The sequence below is a fragment of the Haliaeetus albicilla genome, chromosome 16, assembly GCF_947461875.1.
Source record: "Haliaeetus albicilla chromosome 16, bHalAlb1.1, whole genome shotgun sequence".
NCBI lineage: Eukaryota > Metazoa > Chordata > Aves > Accipitriformes > Accipitridae > Haliaeetus > Haliaeetus albicilla.
Window position 1 is genome coordinate 5,863,332 of NC_091498.1, and position 18,589 is coordinate 5,881,920.

Here is an 18,589-nt window from a genome sequence, read left to right on the forward strand (position 1 = left end):
GTATGGATGGCCCCGGGAGGCAGCACGCTGTGTCTTAGGCGGGTGCTCAGCCTCTGGCTCTGAATGATGCTAAAAGCTCCGAATGATGCTAAAATACTCAGCGTATAAATTGGGTTTGTAACGAGGAATGGCTGAGGCGGGGAAGGCACTGGGGCTGATGGCGTGGGGTTGAATGTCTCTCTACGATGGCATCCAGCTGTACAATGTCACCACTGAGCTGGTGGCAGCAGGGATGGGGGGGCTGCAGGTGGTCCAGGGGGACAGGAGGGAGCAACACATTTTGGGGGCTGCCCCAGCAGCCGTTATTGATGACACAGCTCTGTCCCTCTGGGTGAGGGTGGCATGGGGGGACGGGCAGCTCAACTGCTGCCAACGGCAATGTCACGATGTTGGGTCTGGCCCTAAGGGAGAGGGTTTGGGTGGGGGGCCCGAACAGGACAGCCCCATTCCCAGGGTACCCACAGTGCTGTCCCCACAGGGATGAGACTGGTGGCATATCTCAGCAGGAGTGGTGGCTTTCTGTCCCCTGAGCAGGCATCCCCACAGGATGGGTTAATGGCCCAGAGTGCTGGGCAAACAAGGAGGAGCTGATGAGTAGGAGGGATTTTTTTGTATTTGATTTCTTCCTGTCAATTGCCTCATCAGTATTCATTCACTGGCAACAGTGAGTGTGATTAGTACCCGTAGCCTGTAATCACTGATAATGACGGCGAGTGATTCATCAGCCCCAGAAATTAGTATTTCACTGGAAAAGACTTTGTAGGAAAGGAGCAGGGGGAAGCGGTTCTGTTCCCGACGTGTCGCGGAGGGGTCGCAGCATCAGTAGATCTTTGGCTGTGAGTCCAACCATGCCAGGATTTGGGATATCACCGCTGCTGGGGCGTCTGGTTCCAGGCATCCTGCTGGGCTGAGCCTTGACCCAAGGGTCTCCCCTGGGGGAACTCAGACCCACTCTGTGTCAGGGGTACCTCCCTGCGCTCTCAGGGCTTGGTGCTGAGCATCCTTCTCTGCCCTTTTGGGATGGGATCCCAGAGGACTGTCTGCACTCAGATGGTTTAGCTGCCCGTTTTGTTGCAAAAAGCATGTGTTTTGCTATCTTAAAGTAAAAATGAACCTTAGAGATGGGTGCCCACCCTCCCACCTGCAGCCTGACCATCACACAGCCCCCAGGCTGCTGCAGTGGTGTGTTTGGGTGGGTGGTAGGGTGGGTGGTTTAAGGCAAAACTGGGCTGTGGTTATTGAGGTGTGCAAGGTCCTGGCAGCCCTGCCTGGACCCCGGCTGCCCCCACATTCACGGGCAGGGACCGTATGTCAAGCCCTCACCCACACAGCCCTTGCTCTGTGCCTGCTGGCGTCTCGGGCTGCATGTGGATGCTGTGCAGACTGGGAATGTGTTTGCTGTGTTTTCTTCCTCCATCCCCAGTGCGGGCACGGGGAGAACTGGCTGCTACATCGTCCTGGACGTTATGTTGGACATGGCTGAGTGCGAGGGCGTTGTGGACATCTACAACTGCGTGAAGACCCTGTGCTCGCGGAGGATCAACATGATACAAACGGAGGTGAGTGGGCATTGGGGACAGCTGGGGACACGTGGGGCTGCTGTCGCCAGCAGGTTGCAGAGGCTCAGCCCTTTCCCCTTTCCTCCCCCCCGAAAGGAGCAGTACGTCTTCATCCATGACGCCATCCTGGAAGCCTGCCTGTGTGGGGAGACCAGCATCCCTGCCAGCGAGTTCAAGCCCACCTACAAGGAGATGGTGAGGATAGAGCCGCAGAGCAACTCCTCGCAGCTGCGGGAGGAGTTCCAGGTGAGTGGCCCCAAAACCTCTGCGTCCCCTCCCTGCAACACCCCATTGCTCCTCACCCTCCTGGGGACCAGCAGGCTCTGACGAGCAGTAGCCAGGGGTTTTGGCGCCGGTGTAGGCAGGAAAGGAGCTAAAGGGAGCACGTGTACTTGCAGACCCTGAACTCCGTGACTCCCCACCTGGACGTGGAGGAGTGCAGCATCGCCCTCCTGCCCCGCAACCGGGAGAGGAACCGCAGCATGGACGTCCTGCCGCCCGACCGATGCCTTCCCTTCCTCATCTCCGTGGACGGAGACAGCAACAACTACATCAACGCGGCCTTAACTGATGTGAGCGTGCTGCGGGGAGGGAGGGGGCCGGTTCAGGTTGTCTCGGGCAGCTTTTAAAGGCAAAACCTCGCTCCGTTTGAATTTATGGCCTCATTTTGCACAAGGGCATGAACGCACGTGGCAGTTGTGTGTGGGGGGAGGAAGGGCTGGCACCAGCGTAGCAGGGTCTTTCACCCCTTCTTTTGTGTAGCCGCATCTTGCTTATCTTGAAAGAGCTTTTTGCCTGCTCTTGCAAGCTGCACACAAAGGATCTTCCTTTATTTCCTAGCAAAATGGAGCACAGGAGGGAGAGGAAGCTCTGGGAAGGGTTGGTTGGTAGCATTGAGCCCCTGCTGTGCATCCTCCTGCCCATCCTTCTGGTGGAATTCAGGGGGCTCTGAACTGCTCCCAGAGCTGCCGTGCATCCCCCCAGTGCAGTCAGAAAGGACACCCATAACAGCAAAGCTATTTCTTACCTGCTAATGACCGTAAAGCAGAGCAGAGAGGAATGCACAGGCTCCAAGCCCGCACCGAGTGATTGGGTCATTTATCACCAAAACCACTTTCTTCTACCTGAAACGAGCTAGGGTGCTTTGCACGGGCAGTGCTGAGCCCTGCTGCACCCCAGGCACCTTCCCCGAACCCTCCTGGTCACAGCTGAGCACTGGCAGCAGGCTGAGCCCTGCATTTTTCACCCCACGGGTGATTTATCACAGCGCATCTTTGTGCAGATCTCATCTCCCTGATACCTGCTCTCACAGCAAAAAGCAGTCTGTAAAGTGGAGGTGCCTGCTGGTGGCTGGAGAGCAGCACCCATTGGGCTGCAGGCTTTGGCTACTGTGGGATGGGAGCTTTGTTTTCAGCTTGTTTGGTGTTTGCATATCCATTTAATTTTTATACATCACTGAGCCTCCCTTAATCTCTGCTACAGGGTCAGAGAATAAAATTTTTTTTATAGATAGAAAAAGCCCTTTGGATGAAATTCTCGCTGAAGGGATAAAACCCATTTCCCTATTTGGGGAAAAAAAAAAAAAAGTCTCATTTTCTTTAAGTGCCAAAGTGGTTTGCTCAGTTCAGTCTGTCCATCTGTCAGATTAGATTGGTCTGTGCTGCCCATCACCGGCGCTGAGCTCTGTGCTGGTGCTGGCAGCAGGCTGGCAGAGCCGCGCTCTGCTCTGTGCCGGCTGCCGTCATTTACACCGGTGCCAAAGGATTGTGGGTGCCAAGGCAAGCGTGGTCAACACCTGATGAAATCTCCCTCACCTTGTTGCTGTCGTCGCCCTCCTCGAGGGCAGAAAGGTCTCACTGAGAGCTGGGGATCTCACTGCCACCCCATGGACAGGACAGGGGAAAGGTTCAATAAAAGCTTTGCCATGAGCTAAATGAGGAGGTTTTGCAGCAGCCAGAGGACTCCCTGTTAGTGGAGAGCTGTGCTAATTCGTGGGCAAAGAACATCTTCTGCTCTGTTCATGTATCTGAGGAGGCTTGAGCTAAAGTGTGTTGATTTAAAAGTCTGATTAATGCAGTGCCGAGCCCGGCCATGGGCTCCCCTTCCCTTGGCAAGCTGGCGTCAGGATGACCAAGGGGACAAATCTTGTTTGAAGAGTGAATGAGAAGTACAACCAATTTTTTTCCCCCCTCCTTCTTGCAGTCTCTAGGGGCCTTTCATTTGGGTTTCCTTTCCTGCCCCTAAAGACCATTGAGCCCGATGCCTCTCTGCTGCTCTCAGTGCCCAGAGGTGTTGGGGTACTGTGGGGGTGATGCTGTGGGTGACGCTTTTGCTCAGGACTGGGGTGCAGAGCTGAGGGCTGGGACCATCTGGCAGGCACAGCTTCTGCTTGTTCTTGGCTCAAAGGTGACTGTTTTCCCCAGTTATTTTTGTGAAACACCCTTCCCTGCGAGAGCTGAGAGCAGAAAGCGGGTGCTTTCATCCCCACCAAGGGCAGGGATCACTGAGACCTGTTTTTATAGCATGTCCCCAGCACCAGTGCATGGAGGGACCGAGGCCGTGCCAGGGGCGCCAGCTCTGGATAAGATGGCTTTGGTGGCACTCACCTTCTGGTTGCTTTGGTTTTTCAGGGTGTGACAGCAGTGGCTTCAGCGCCGCCACCATGTCCTTAATGACGCTTGTCTTCCCTCTCTGCAGAGCTACACCAAGAGCGCTGCCTTCATCGTCACCCTGCACCCGCTGCAGAACACCACCACCGACTTCTGGCGGTTGGTGTACGACTACGGCTGCACCTCCATCGTCATGCTCAACCAGCTCAACCAGTCCAACTCTGCCTGGGTGAGTGCTGCCGCCCTGGGGACCACGCCGGCCCCGCAGTTGGCCTTGTCCTGCTCTGTCCCCACCGCCTTGGCAGCACTACGGCCTCTGCCGTGCTCACTTGGCTCCTTCTCCTCTGCGAGGGGAGACAGGACTGGCTGCAGCACCCAGGATTTATCCCCCGTAAGCACAGGACTGGCCAGCTGGAGCCAAAAATGCGTTCAGCAGCAAACCAGCCTGGCTTTGTTGCGTTGGTGTTGTGTTGGTGTTGCTTTACCGTACCATAATCTTTGTGGATGCCCCAGGGAGATACAAGGTTAATGACGAGTATAACCTTGTCATCATAAATAACTGAGTTTTATCCTCCTTTTACAAAGGGGAAACTGAGGCACGGGGCATTTCCTGCTTTCATCTTCCAAGGGCACTGGTGGCTTGTGAATGCTGCTTTATAAATCAGCCTGCTGCAAAGCAGCTGTCCCATGTGTTTTACGGTGTGATGGGATGTGCAGATCTGCCAAAGTGGAGGGCAGGTGTCCCCTGTCACCTGGGGGAGAGGGGACAGAAGCTGGGGAGCAGGCAGCCATGCTCAGCCTTGCCTTGCTTTGCTCTCCCAGTGCACTGCTCCCCGGGGAGATGCCTGGAGTGCTCTTGCTGCCACCAGAGTGGGTGTAAAAGTCCGCTACATGTCTGTAATGTTAATTCAATAAGGAAACTTACTAGATTTTTACATAAAATTAGCATTATAGACTCTTAATGGATGTCTGGAGAAGACTTCATTAGCTGGCTTATTTCACAAGTTGAGATCAGATACTCGCTGTAAATGACCCGAAACGGCAGTTGTACCATTCATTGCAAGGATGCAGATGGATGCGGTACCGACTGGTGGGTAAATATGCTGGTATTTATTTATATGTATAAATATGCTGGACACGCACAGAACTATGGAGCGCGCCCGTGTGTCCCTCTGTGCTGAACTAATGCCACGTGCTCCAAAGGACCTTTGCATGGGGTGACATGAAGCAGACCCGGCGCATCGAGGGATGTCCTGGGATGGTCTCTTGCCTTGTGGAGGTTTGCTGGGAAAGGAGGCAGAGCTGGCCCCGAAGAGCTTCCCAGCTCGTATGCTCACTCAGAGGAGTGGCTCCTAGATCAGGCTCATGTTTAATGAAGCAATCTGCCCACGGGCATGCAGAAATGAGCAGGTTTGTGTGACTGGGGTTGTTGGAGAGGCCCCTTCCAGCACCAGCAGCTGAGACTGTTTTGACTATCTAGAGCTTGATGACGGTGATGAAAGGGTTGAGTGTTTATGGGTAAGAATTGGGGGAAAGGCCAATAAGGCAGATATCATAGTGGGAGTCTGTTATAGACCACCCAACCAGGATGAAGAGACAGATGAAATATTCCATAAGCAGCTAGGAGAAGTCTTACGATCGTTAGCCCTCGTTCTCATGGGGGACTTCACCTTACCAGATGTCTGCTGGAAATACAATACAGCAGAGAGGAAACAGTCAAAGAGGTTCCTGGAATGTGTGGAAGAGACCTTCCTGACACCATTGGTGAGTGAGCCAACTAGTGAAGGGGCCCAGCTGGACCTGTTGTTTGCGAACAGAGGACTTGTGGGTGATATGATGGTTGGAGGCCGTCTTGGGCATAGTGATCATGAAATGATAGAGTTTTTGATTCTTGGAGAATTAAGAAGGGGAGTCAGCGGAACTGCTACCTTGGACTTCTGGAGGGCAGACTTCGGCTTGTTTAGGAGACTGGTTGACAGAGTCCCAGGGCAAAGGAGTCCATAAAGGCTGGACATCAAGATGCAGGAGCAGGCCTTCCTTATGTGTCAAAAGACGAGCTGGTGGGGAGGAAAACCGGCCTGGCTGAACAGAGAGCTTTGGCTGGAACTCAAGGGAAAAAAAAAGAGAGATTATGATCTTTAGAAGAAGGAGCAGGCAACTCAGGAGGACTACAAAGATGTCGTGAGGTTATCGGGAGAAAATTAGAAGGGACAAAGCCCAGCTAGAACTTAATCTCACTACTGTGGTAAAAGACAATAAAAAGTGTTTCTGTAAATACATTAACAAAAAAAGGCGGGCTAAGGAGAATCTCCATCCTTCACTGGATACAGGGGGAAACATAGTGACCAAGGATGAGGAAAAGGCTGAGGTACTTAATGCCTTCTTTGCCTCAGTCTTTAATAGTAAGACCAGTTGTTCTCAGGGTACCCAGCCCCCTGAACTGGAAAACAGGGACAGGGAGCAGAATGAAGCCTCCATAATCCAAGGGGAATTGGTTAGTGACCTGCTACACCACTTAGACACACACACACAGGTCTCTGGGGCCAGATGGGATCCACCCAAGGGTACCAAGGGAGCTGGCAGAAGAGCTCACCGATCCACTCTCCATCATTTATCAGCAGTCCTGGCTAAATGGGGAGGTCCCAGTTGACTGGAGGTTAGCAAATGTGACACCCACCTACAAGAAGGGTTGGAAGGAGGATCCGGGGAACTACAGGCTTCTCAGCCTGACCTCGGTGCCGGGGAAGGTTATGAAGCAGATCATGTTGAGTGCCATCACGTGGTGCATACAGGACAATCAGGTGATCAGGCCCAGTCAGCATGGGTTTGTGAAAGGCAGGTCCTGCTTGACCAACCTCATCTCCTTCTATGACAAGGTGACCTGCTTAGTGGATGAGGGAAAGGCTGTGGATATTGTCTACCTAGACTTTAGTAAAGTCCTTGACGTGGTTTCCTACAGTATTCTCCTGGAGAAACTGGCTGCTCATGGCTTGGACAGGCGAGCTCTTCGCTGGGTAAAAAACTGTCTGGATGGCCGAGCCCAAAGAGTGGTGGAGAATGGAGTTAAATCCAGTTGGCAGCCGGTCAAAAGTGGTGTTTCCCAGGGCTCAGTATTGGGGCCAGTTCTGTTTAATATCTTTATCAGTGAACTGAACAAGGGGATCGAGTGCACCCTCAGTCAGTTTGCAGATGACACCAAGTTGTGCAGGAGAGTTGATCTGCTTGGGGGTAGGCAGGCTCTACAGAGCTGGAGCGTGTCCAAAGAAGAGCAATGAAGCTGATGAAGGGTCTAGAGAACAAGTCCTGTCAGGAGCAGCTGAGGGAACTGGGGTTGTTCAGCCTGGACAAAAGGAGGCTGAGGGGAGACCTTATCACTCTCTACAACTACCTGAACGGAGGGTGTAGAGAGGTGGGGGTCGGTCTCTTTTCCCAAGTAACAAGCGATAGGACCAGAGGAAATGGCCTCAAGTTGCGCCAGGGGCGGTTTACATTGGATGTTAGGAAAAATTTCTCCACCGAAAGGGTTGTCAAGCATTGGAACAGGCTGCCCAGGGAAGCAGTTGAGTCACCATCCCTGGAGGTATTTCAAAGATGTGTGGATGTGGCACTTAGGGACATGGTTTAGTGGTGGACTTGGCAGTGTTAGGCTTACAGCTGGACTCGATCTTAAAGGTCTTTCCAACCTATTCAGATTCAATGATTCTGTGACAATCAGTGCAATAGCTGGACTGTGGCTGAGGGTCTTGCAGGGGAAGGGAAGGTCCATCTTACCATTGCTGTCTGCTATTTAAGAGGTTTTTTTGATGGCACGCTCCTATCAGTAAACAATTTTTGAGCATACCCCCCCCCCAAAATGTGTACTTATTTATTTATAAATCATATGTATGTTCTCCTGTACTAATTAGGAACCCTGTAAGACATACACAAACAGTAGAAATTAAAAAAGTAGGTGATAAAGATGAACAATATTTGAAAACATTTTTTTAATTTTACTCTATTAATGGTACAACCCCCCCCCCCTTTTTCTCTTGCTAAAAAAGTACTACTAATAATAACAATATTTTATAGTGAGGGCTCTGTGATTGCCTACGCCTCATTAGTTTTGAAAATCTTGGTTTAGCACATTGCGATAAATCCATCCGAAGGGGTGGTTCTAAGTCCAGTTTATTCTGATACTTGGTTTTAATGACTCTCACTGCTGAAAAAAAATTCCTGACACAGATGTGTAGATGCAAATGGAAGAAGTGTTAAATGTCCATCTTCCCTGGTGTCAGCCAGTTGTGCTCGCAAACTGACTGGAAGGTGTTGCATTTTGGGGTTTTTAGCAAATGCTCTCTCCATAGCATGTGTTTCTTTCAAAAAGCAGTTACTTCCTCACTCGTCATTCAAATGGCCCATTCACCTTGAAGGGGCAACTTAAGTGTGTTTATTTTTTGGACAATATCTGCTAGGTAGCATACTACTGACAGCAGCTGGTCATCAGCAAGTTTGCAATGCTTGTCTTTTTGTCAAATAAAACTCCTTTGAGTTCGACAGGTCTTTTAAGCCCTTGCCATGAGATAAGCAGCAAATCTCCATGTGGTAGGAGAGATTTTCATGGTTGCTCCCCGTCTCATTCCAATGTATTGTAAAGAAGTCATTTGCTGTTGAGAATATACCATCTCTGAATGACAATATATAAAATGAAAATAAATATTTCCTTCTGGGATCCTGATGGATTGTCTTGCACACCCCACTTTGGGGACCGCTGGCTTTGAAAACCGAAGTGAGGAATGATCTGGGTGTCCTCTGCTGAAGACTGTGTTACAAGCCCAGAAGTCTTCAACACCTGGTTCGGTACAAGTGACATCCCCCTCTCTGGATTAGCATTTTTAACAGTCATGACTTCATTGGGTATGTTTCCGTCTGTGAACCTTGCTCGAGCTACTGTTCCTACTTTGATCTGCTTCTCAGTGACTTTGTGCAGACCTGGAAAGCTCTCAGATGCTATTGAAGATCTCCAATTTCTGTAACCCAAGCCACTGATTCAGCAATACTGATTTTAAAGTCATCGGGACAGGTCACGAGATGAAATACATTTGTCTGATGCTTTTCCCGGTGCCAGTTGAATTGCTGTTGTCCTCTTTGTCTGGTGTATGGATGCTTAACTTAGGAGGTGGAATCACATACTCAGCTCTGTTACCTTGGGACCTAATTTAGGGAATCTTTCCATGATTGGACTGCGCTGTGCTGTGCGGCCTGTTTACTGTGAACCTATGAACTCATGATCTAATTTCTCATGAGCACTGTGGTTTTTTGGTTTTGTTTTTTTTTTTTTTGCATAAATGGCTGTGCAGTGTGCAGCATCTTCCACAGCCAGTGCTACAGGTCTGCTCTCACCAAAATCTGAAATTCTCTGTTCTGTGGAAAGGAAGGGGACCATGATATAGCTTCTTGTTTAAATGCTTTGGTTAAAGCCTCTTCTCTGAAGGAAGCCTTAGTAAATGCTGATGGGAGAGGTTCTTGCTCCAGTAAGTCCAAGCTGTGACTCCTGTAGGGCCAATTTATCGCTTTGCCAGCTGCATTGCTGTAGTTGTCCCCAGATGGGATGTAGGATGGGCAGGAGAAGCCCAAGCCTGCTCCCTGCAGCCCTGCTGCCCCTGGCCCCTGGTCTGAGCTGGGGGAGGAAGGGGCATGGACTCCCCAAGAGCTAGGAGGGATTGGTTTGGTTTGAGTGGCCCTGGGTGCTGGTGCAGCTCCTGGAGCAGCCCCAGGTTGGCCTTTTGCTGGCTTTTGCTGAGTGCAGGGCTAGTGCCTGGGGCCTTTGGCTTTTGCGGGCTGGAGCCAAACCCTTCACATCCCTGAAGGCAACCCCCCGCCCCGGGTGTCGAGACAGTGACTGCGAGACTGCAGAGGCAGGACAAGGCAACTTGAAAAGATTTATTATTGAGAACAGCAAACAATTTGCTGTTACTTATTCCTATACTAATGTATTTCTACCTCTATGATGCTTACTTGCTACCTAAGGTCTCTGCTCTTTCTAGTCCAGCCCCCGCTGAGGTCCAATCCTGTCGCCGGCAGCTGCGGTGTTTGGTCCGCAGGTGCAGGTCGGGCAGTGGCGGTGGGTTGGAGCTTGGCCGTGCAGTGGCCCTGGCACGGGAACGGCAGATGGTGCTGCCAGTGTGGTCATCGCAAACCATGGAGTGCAGAATGGAGGCATGCCAGCCCCGGGGACCTGCATAGCAACTAATTTTGGCTGCCCAGATGGAAATGCAGGGAGTCCCATGGCTAGGGTGAAGGGACTGTTTGGGGCAGGAGGTGTGACACGGTGTGGTGAAGCCATGGATGGAGCAGGAGCCGCCTCCTGGATGCCAGCGGGGCTGTGGCTGCAGTGCCGTTTTGGTGGGGATGGACCGGCACTGCCCGTCTGGGCGGTTGTGTCAGCCCGTGGCTCGGTCGGTGTGGAGCTGGTGGTTGCAGATGTCTGGGTGTCGTTCTCCTCCGCAGCTCCTACCGCTGGCTGAGCATCAGGTCGTCTTCTTCTCGGGTGGTCGTCCTTCAAGTTGGGGCCCAGTGGGGATGCGGCGGGGGCTCTTTTTCTTTCACCAGCACTTTGCGTGCACATCCAGAGGAGGTTAGGGCAATCTCTCTTAAAAAAGGGGTTGTAGTAGAAGAGCAGCTACAAAACGCAAAGGAGAGCAGTTAGTTGCCATCACTGCAAGGAGGAGGAAGACAGAGATCTGATAACTAAGCATCTGCATCACCAAAAACAAACATGGGTATTAAAAAGGGCCCTCTGGGGCATTTTGAACCTCAAATTTCAGCTGAATAAAATGTTAGGATAGGGTTTTTTTAAGTAATAACCACCCTTGTGTTTTTGGCATTTGGGAGCAGAGAAATGTAGGGTTTTCAAAAGCCTAAAAGCTGATGGAGAAATGCAAATACCACTAGTTTTCAGGCACCCCAGAGTGAAATGGATATGTGGGGAATAATGTGATGCTGCCAGGTATCTTGTCAGCATTCAGCAGGTGCCACAAGAAGATTTAAATTTTTGGTGCAGCCAGATACAGTGCAAGCACAAAGGATGGGTTGATCTTTCCATTTCACAGATTCGAAGCAAGCAGAAATAACCAAAATCTATTTTGTCAGCATTTCTGCTCCTCTGAAATCCTGTATCGAGAATTCCTGAAAATGACCTGTGAGACACAGTCAGGCCATTTGCTCCCATCCCCATCTCCTACCGTGTAAAGGCTTATTTCATCTGAATGTGAACCTCTCCCCAAGAATGTCCTGAGGGTTCTTTCATGTGCAGAGGAACCAACATACCTTGCCTAGAGCAGAACCTGCAGCTGCTACTGCTCGCACCTCCTTGATGAAGGCAAATATGAGAGAATCCCCTTCCATTTTGCAGAATCCATGGAGGTTAAGTTGGAAAATGAAGCCTCTCATGGACTTGGTTTTAAAGATCTTCAGGGGTCCCCTCCTCCCCAGCACTTCCCTTCTGAAGAGTTTTTCTGCAATCACGATGCAGTTTCCATCATCACCCCACCAGATTGACTGGAAGTGATGGCTGCTGATGATCTTCCAGAGCTTCTTGAGGAAGGAGCAGGCTGAAGACTGGTTGGTGTTGGCAGAGCTCTCCTCTGAGAAAAAAAAACACATGATGGAGGTCCAGGGTTCATCAGGCAAAGCTTGAAAAGTGTTTTCTTCTCCAAGAGGTCCAGTGGCATCATCCCAGGATGTTCCCGTACCACCTCCTGGGTGGTTGGGAGAAGCTGAAGTCGCCCACCAGTCTGGCTCCTCTGGGTCAGAAGCGCAGGATGTCTCTGGTGAAGGTGGCTCCATTTTAGCTTTTTTTTTTCCCAGTTTGGCTGCAGCTTCCAGCCGTGACCCTTTCGCCGACCAGCCAGGCTCCGTCCTGCCGGTCAGCAGGATGAAGGGCCCTGGCGCAAGCTGCCTGGGAAGTTCTCCAGTGTCACGGTGACACTTGTGTTGCATCACAGTGACATCACAGCGTGGCACCCATCTTGTGGCAACAGGAAGTGGAAGACAGAAGAAATTGCAAGAAAGCCCTGTTTTCTGTTCATGGAGAGAGCTGTTTTGAGCCAAGAGGTGAATCCAACTGTATTTGCATTTGGTGTGTCCTGCTAGGGCAGTGCTGCGTCCCGTTGCCTCTGGGAGATGGTGCCCAGGGAGGGATGGGGAAGGCTGCAGCGTTGGGCATCAAAGTGCCCCAGACCTGAAGTTTTTCCCTTGGGCACCTTCCCGCTGTGCAGAAATGCCTGTCCCCTCTTCTATGGAATAAACCCCGCCCTGTGATTTCAGTAGTGCTGCTTCTGTCGTGGCTGTCTGTGTACCCAGGTGATGCTCTCAGCTTTCAGCAGGCTCTCCGTGCTGCTCCATAGGATGAACTAGAAGTGAAATGCCACCTAAATATATTTTGCAATTGAAATAAACTGATGCTCTGTACCCCTGCCCCTTTCTGGATTTGGGTTCCTCTGCTTTTCTTTGTTATAGAACCTTTAGAAACCAAACCAGGAAACTCAATGATGTTCTCTCAACCTTTTGTCAAGCTATCAAACCAGTCCTCTGAGTTGGAGGACCACGACTGTAGGAACAGTGACTTTCCATTTGTGGACAGTGACATTGTAAGGGACCAGCTGCATCAGCTGAATGTTCCTAAGTCCATGGGGCCTGATGGGCTTCATCCCAGAGTACTGAAGGAGCTAGTACAAGTACCCAGGAGCTCGTACAAGTACCGTACCAAGTGTGTTGGCTTTACTGAAGTTTGTCATGCAAATGTGACCATACAAAAACAGGAATAAGGACAATGGTTTTAAGTGTGGTCTGTGGCCCATGAGACAGTGATCAGCCATTCGTGGACTGCTCAGGAGGTGCTCTGAGCAGAGCGATGAAGGGTGTTTTCAACTGAAAATGTGAGCAAGTGAGTTCTTGTGGTGGCTGTTGCCTCTCTGTGCCTCTGCGAGGCCGGAGCAGAAGGTGTCAGTGCAGACCAGCACCCAAGGGTGGCTCTGGCATGGTCAGGCAGGCTCTCCAGTCCTGGTGTGAGGACAGGGCTGAGCACATCGCCACATTGAGCCCTGGCTGGTGGCAGTGGCTGCTCCCTGCCTTGTGGGCTTTGCTCCCGGTGGGACGGACCTCCTGGCTTCCCTCTGTGTGCAGAGAGAGGTGTTGAAGCCAGGAGGGTGGAAGGGCTTTGCCTGCAAGCGTGGCTGCAGAGGACCGCTATGTTGCCCAAGCAGCGGGCAGGTCCAGCTAGGGGGGGGTGACTGATGCTCCCACGTGTGTTTTTCACCTTTATTCACATTTACCCTCACATTCGCTGAGATACCTGCCAGGGACAAAGTGTACCTTTGAAAACCCAGCTCTGCAGCAGTGCCACCATCTTACTGTCCCTCCACTGCGACCACCCCAGCACCTCCCATCTGCAGCACAGACATCAGCTATCAGCTGAACCCAGCTATAGTGGACAATGGCAGGGAAGGAGGCAGCAAAACAGATTTTATTTCTCTCTCTCAACTTGTTTTTTCACTCCCTGGTCCAGAAATGCTCTTCAGCCTTGCAGGAGCTGCCTGCTCCTGTGCTATCCTGCCCCAGGTCCCCATCCCCTGCAGTGGCCACTGTCCCCTGGCACCATCCAACAGGGACTTTGCCATTTTTCTTCATTATTCAGCCCTGCCTCTCTCTCTGGACATCTATTCTTCAGGGATTTCTGTGGTACAATATTTAGCTGGATCTTAAATGTTTACCAGTTTAGGACCAACAGGTAATAAATCAACCTTTACAGCAGGCAGCTCTGAAAGGTGACTTAGAGGGTATATCCCTCACTTGAACTACGTCTTGCCGAAGGAAGTTTTAATATCCAAATTATAGCTCTGAGTCTAGAAGGCTTAGAGATCTTGGAGATTTATAGCCCCTATTAATAACCAATTATTTCTCAAACACATTTGCCATGCAGTTAGGCCCAAGCCGTTAGATGACCTGAAATACTAAATGCCCTTTTAAAGTGCGGTGACAAACATCATATATTTTGTGTCGATGCTGGTTTCCCAGCTGTCGTGGTGTGAAAACATTCATGTCTGTGACCCTTGGACTGAGCCATCCATCAGTGCTGTGCCGGACACGTGGAGGGGGAGCAGGAGTCGTTCTCCAGCCCTTTCCTGGGCGGCAGGCTGGGATTGCTTTGACTTGGTGGGTTGTCCTGGCCATGGGGCAAGGGGGCATGTCATCCCACGTTGCTCTTGCTACTGATGGCAGAGCAGCTTCTAAAGCCAATGGGGTTTGAGAGCAGACTTGGAGCAGCCAAGCCCTGCTCCATCATTTTGCAGGATCAGGCCTGTGCTTGTTGCCAGGGCTGAGGTAGGGCCCATCCTGCATCCTCCTGGACCAGCAAAGTCCATCTCCAGGAGCATTAGCTGTTGCGTTCTTGCCGTGGGGAGAGGGCTATGTGGATGCCAGGGAGTGGACCTGGTCTTTCAGCTTTGATCCCTGAGCAAGCTGAGGGATCCTCCATCCAGCAATGCACTGTGGGTCCTGCATGAGTAATGGCATCATGAGTCCAGCATCCCATCTTGGGGCCACCCCCTGTGCCAGCAGCCCCTTTCAGTGTCCAGCACCAACCACTCCATTCCACTTGACGTTGCCTGTGATGCGTGATGCCCTTTCCCCATGTCCCAGTACATGTCCCCGGTCACAGTGAGCTGTACTACTTCTCTCCACAGCCCTGTTTGCAGTACTGGCCTGAGCCGGGGCTCCAGCAGTATGGCCCAATGGAGGTGGAGTACGTTTCCGGAGCAGCGGATGAGGACATCGTGTCCCGTCTCTTCCGAGTCCAGAACATCACACGGGTGAGGGTCTCTCCTCTGGTTGTTCCACGCTAGCGAAGGGTGGTCAGGTGGGGCTTCACGCGTGTCTGTGTGTGTGCGCAGGTGCTCCCCAGGCATCTCCCAGTACAGAGGTCAGAGTTGGGTGAGCTTGTGTGCAGGGAGTGGATTGCATTTGTTAGCGTCTGCATTGGGGAAGGGCTGGGGCAACACCAAGAGCTTTGTATGAGTGAAGACCTTTCTTGGAGAGCAGAAGGATGATGTATCTAGTGAGGCTACACAGTCCTAGAGCTTGTCTTTGCCCAGCTGGGTAATTCTCCATATAAACTAACTCAATAGTGCTGTAGATGCTGGTGTCTTCTTCAGCCTAATCTAGCTCCTCCAGAGGATGCAGCCCCAGCTCTCCTCCTGGCAGAGAGGAGCCTGTCAGATTGCTGTTGGCTCCATCCAACCTTTCTGGAGTTCACAGCTCCTTGCAAGCTCTGTAGGAAGACATTTCTCATCCTGCCTGGAGGTCCATCTCTGCCCTGCCACACATGTATCACAGGATGGAGACTCCCCAAGTGGGGACAGCAGCTCCCCTGGGACCAGCAGAGCCCTTTTCCCGCAGGGTGAGAAGATCCGCACAGGTTTGAACCTGTTGTCCTTGTTGCGTTGACAGTTGGCTGGTTCAGCTTGCCTTTAAATGAAGAGAAACACAGTGAAATTGGGAAGGGACGGGGACTGCAATGAACAGCCTGCATGCGTGCAGAACTGTACGCAGAAAAAAAAGCTGATTTAACTATAAAAGCCAGCCATGAAGAGGTGGCATCCCTGAGGTCTTTAAATCTCCTGAGGGTTGCCAAGAAGCTGAGGCCAGTGCCCCAGTGGAGGTTATCGGGCAGATGGGAATTAGGGAGCTTGGAAGGGAGCGTGCAGCTTGGCTGATGGCCCAGCTGGGAAGGGTGCTTCTGCGTGGGAGCTGGGGTCAGAGGAGATAAATCCTGATTATCTGGACTCAACACAAAGAGGGTTTTGGTTTGCGCTCCCGGTGGGAGCATCTGGCATTTCCTGGGTGTCAGCACAAAATCCTTCACCAAATGTGCTTTGCTGTCAGGTGATAGAATATACCCCGTGCTAAATTAAAATGCAGCATGATTGAAATCTCTGGATCTGAGAAGAGCTTTCCCCATGGAGCAGATCGCTGGAGGAGTGCTGGTAAATGCATGGAGCCGCGCCGGAGGAGAGCTGGGCGTTGGGGGGTGTCACAAGTCCTCCACAGCCAGACAGAGCATTCACCTGAGCTTCAGAATGGATCCCAAAGCTTTCCTTTCTGGGCTGCCAGAGCAGTTTTCTCCTGCTTTAACTCCACTTACTTGTTTCATCTTCACCCTCTGCCGTCCTGGCTTCCAGCTGGAATCAAATACTCGAGCCTGGGGAGGTCAGCCCATCCAGCCACATCGCCAGCCCACATCGGAGCTTCCAAAAAGGTTCAGAAAGGCCTCTGTGCATTTGGGATGTGCTGGTTGGAGTGGGTACCACATGCCCCCAGCACCCACACCCCCAGCTGGGGCTCCCTGCAGAGTCACAGGAATACCTGGTCCTGCTGATTGGAGTTGGTCTGGTGCTCACCCTGCTCATCAGGCATGGGGTGGACAGAGCCCTCCAGAGCTGGGGATCCCCCATCTGTGTCTGATCACCCCTTTCTCCTCCAATGTGTGCTGCCAACACATGTGCCACTGAGGCCTGAGATGTGGCTGGAGTGTGTGACCCTTGGTTTCATCCCATCAGGTAGTCCTGAGTACTTCTGAGCAAGAGCCCCACATCTGGCTGGCTAAAGCCTGGCCTCGTTTAGCTTTGTGGATGTTATCCTCCTGGATCCTGCTAACTAGATTAGGTTTCAAAACTAACCAGATTACCAGGGTATTAAGGCGTACTTCCACCACTCCCTGCCTCTGTGGGTGGCAGCTTCTCATCAGGCTCCTGGTTTACAGTGAACACAACAAAAACACTTCCCCTGGGATCTTCTGCATGCAAGACAAGGACGTCATGGAGAAGCCTTGGGGAGGCTCAGGGGTCTCTGTTGTGGTTTAAGCCCAGCCGGCAACAAAGCACCGTGAAGCTACACATGCTCACTCCTCCCCTCCGGTGGGATGAAGAGGATAAAATATAATGAAAAGCTCATGGGTTGAGACAAGACTGGGAGGGATCACTCACTGGTTGTGGTCATGGGCAAAAAAACAGACTCAACCTGGGGAAAAAACATAATCAATTTAATTTACTACCAATCAAATCAAACCAAGGATAATGCGAAGTAAACCCAAACCATAGAACACCTTCCCCCCACCCCTCCCTCCTTCCCGCCTCAGCCCCACTCCCGGTTCTCTCCCCCTCCTCCCCCCGGCGGCGCAGGGGAACAGGGGACGGGGGTCGGGGTCGGTTCCTCACACCTTGTCTCTGCCGCTCCTTCCTCCTCAGGGGAGGACTCCTCGCTCTTCCCCTGCTCCACCGTGGGGTCCCTCCCACGGGAGACAGTCCTTCACGAACGTCCCTAACATGAGTCCTTTCCGCGGGCTGCAGTTCCTCACAGACTTCCCCGGCGTGGGTCCTTTCCGCGGGCCGATCTTCAGTCCCAGCCTGCTCCAGCGCGGGCTTTCCCATGGAGTGGCGGCCATCTTGGGGGGCACCCACCTGCTCCGGCGTGGGCTCCCCTCCTTCCTCACTGGCCTCGGGATCTGCAGAGGGGTTCCTCTCACATTCCACTCCCACTACTCACCGCAGGTTCCCCTTCTTAAACCTGTTCTCCCAGAGGCGCGACCGCCGTCGCTGAGGGGCTCGGCCTGGGCCAGCGGCGGGTCCGACTTGGAGCCGGGGAAGCTTCCAGCAGCTTCTCACAGGAGCTGGCCCTGCAGCCCCTCCCCCGCTACCAAAACCCCGCCACACGAACCCAAAACAGTCCGGTAGCAGGTTTTGGAAGATACAGAGACAGCTCAAGATGCTGTGAGTTAGGATAAACCATGTCAATGGAGCTTCCCCTGGGCAGGATGGTGTGGTGGAACCATTGTGAGCTGCGGAGGAGTGAGCTGAACCATCTGTCTTAAAGCACCAGGAAAGGGTTTTCCCGTCTTCCTCTACTATTAATGTGTGGCAAACCGCTCTTGCCCTCCATCAAACCTCCAGTGGAGGCAAATGAGGGCAGGCCATGGGTTCATGCTGATGAAGTTTGCTTTTCTAGTTACAGGAGGGTCACCTGATGGTCCGGCATTTCCAGTACCTGCGGTGGTCAGCGTATCGAGACACCCCGGACTCCAAGAAGTCCTTCCTGCACCTCCTGGCCCAAGTGGAGAGGTGGCAGAAAGAAAGCGGCGATGGCAGGACTGTGGTGCACTGCCTGTGAGTGTCAGCTGGAGATGAGGAGGCTCTGGTGCAGGGGGAGATGCCACCAGCTCATGTGTCCACAGTTCTGCCTGGAAAGCCTCTAAAAGGCCCTCATCAGGGTGACTTTGTCCCCAAGTAGCGCCCTCTCCCACAACATGAGTTTTGGGTGAGGTACTTTGTGGTAACTAGGTCAAACCTCCTCCATGAGATGGATGCTCAGTAGGAGTGACACCCAATAGCA

At 52.2% G+C, this 18,589-nt stretch overlaps 2 protein-coding genes across 5 annotated transcripts in view; one reads left to right on the forward strand and one right to left on the reverse strand.

Annotated features, from left to right (window-relative positions):
* Nucleotides 1-18,589, forward strand: part of PTPRU (protein tyrosine phosphatase receptor type U) — a 77,509-nt gene that overhangs the window by 52,017 nt on the left and 6,903 nt on the right. For all 4 annotated transcript variants that reach the window (XM_069803363.1, XM_069803364.1, XM_069803365.1 and 1 more), the window contains 6 exons: nucleotides 1,424-1,559; nucleotides 1,656-1,805; nucleotides 1,958-2,131; nucleotides 4,257-4,397; nucleotides 14,890-15,015; nucleotides 18,206-18,363. In XM_069803363.1, the coding sequence (XP_069659464.1) occupies nucleotides 1,424-1,559; nucleotides 1,656-1,805; nucleotides 1,958-2,131; nucleotides 4,257-4,397; nucleotides 14,890-15,015; nucleotides 18,206-18,363 (885 nt within the window). The remainder of the gene's footprint in view (nucleotides 1-1,423; nucleotides 1,560-1,655; nucleotides 1,806-1,957; nucleotides 2,132-4,256; nucleotides 4,398-14,889; nucleotides 15,016-18,205; nucleotides 18,364-18,589) is intronic.
* Nucleotides 10,064-14,028, reverse strand: LOC104324785 (heat shock transcription factor, Y-linked-like). The gene is made up of 2 exons (XM_009929123.2): nucleotides 11,474-14,028; nucleotides 10,064-10,826 (listed from the first exon to the last, which is right to left on the reverse strand). Exons 1-2 carry the CDS (start codon nucleotides 12,143-12,145, stop codon nucleotides 10,188-10,190), a joined length of 1,311 nt encoding a protein of 436 aa, XP_009927425.2. The 5' UTR covers nucleotides 12,146-14,028; the 3' UTR covers nucleotides 10,064-10,187.

What these genes read in the sequence shown, in the direction of transcription:
- LOC104324785 (XM_009929123.2), bottom strand. Translation starts at nt 12,145, where the DNA reads ATGCAACACAAGTGTCACCGTGACACTGGAGAACTTCCCAGGCAGCTT. An exon ending in CAGGTTCTGCTCTAGGCAAG is followed by an intron (nt 10,827 to 11,473) that starts GTATGTTGGTTC and finishes TGCGTTTTGTAG; the next exon opens with CTGCTCTTCTACTACAACCC.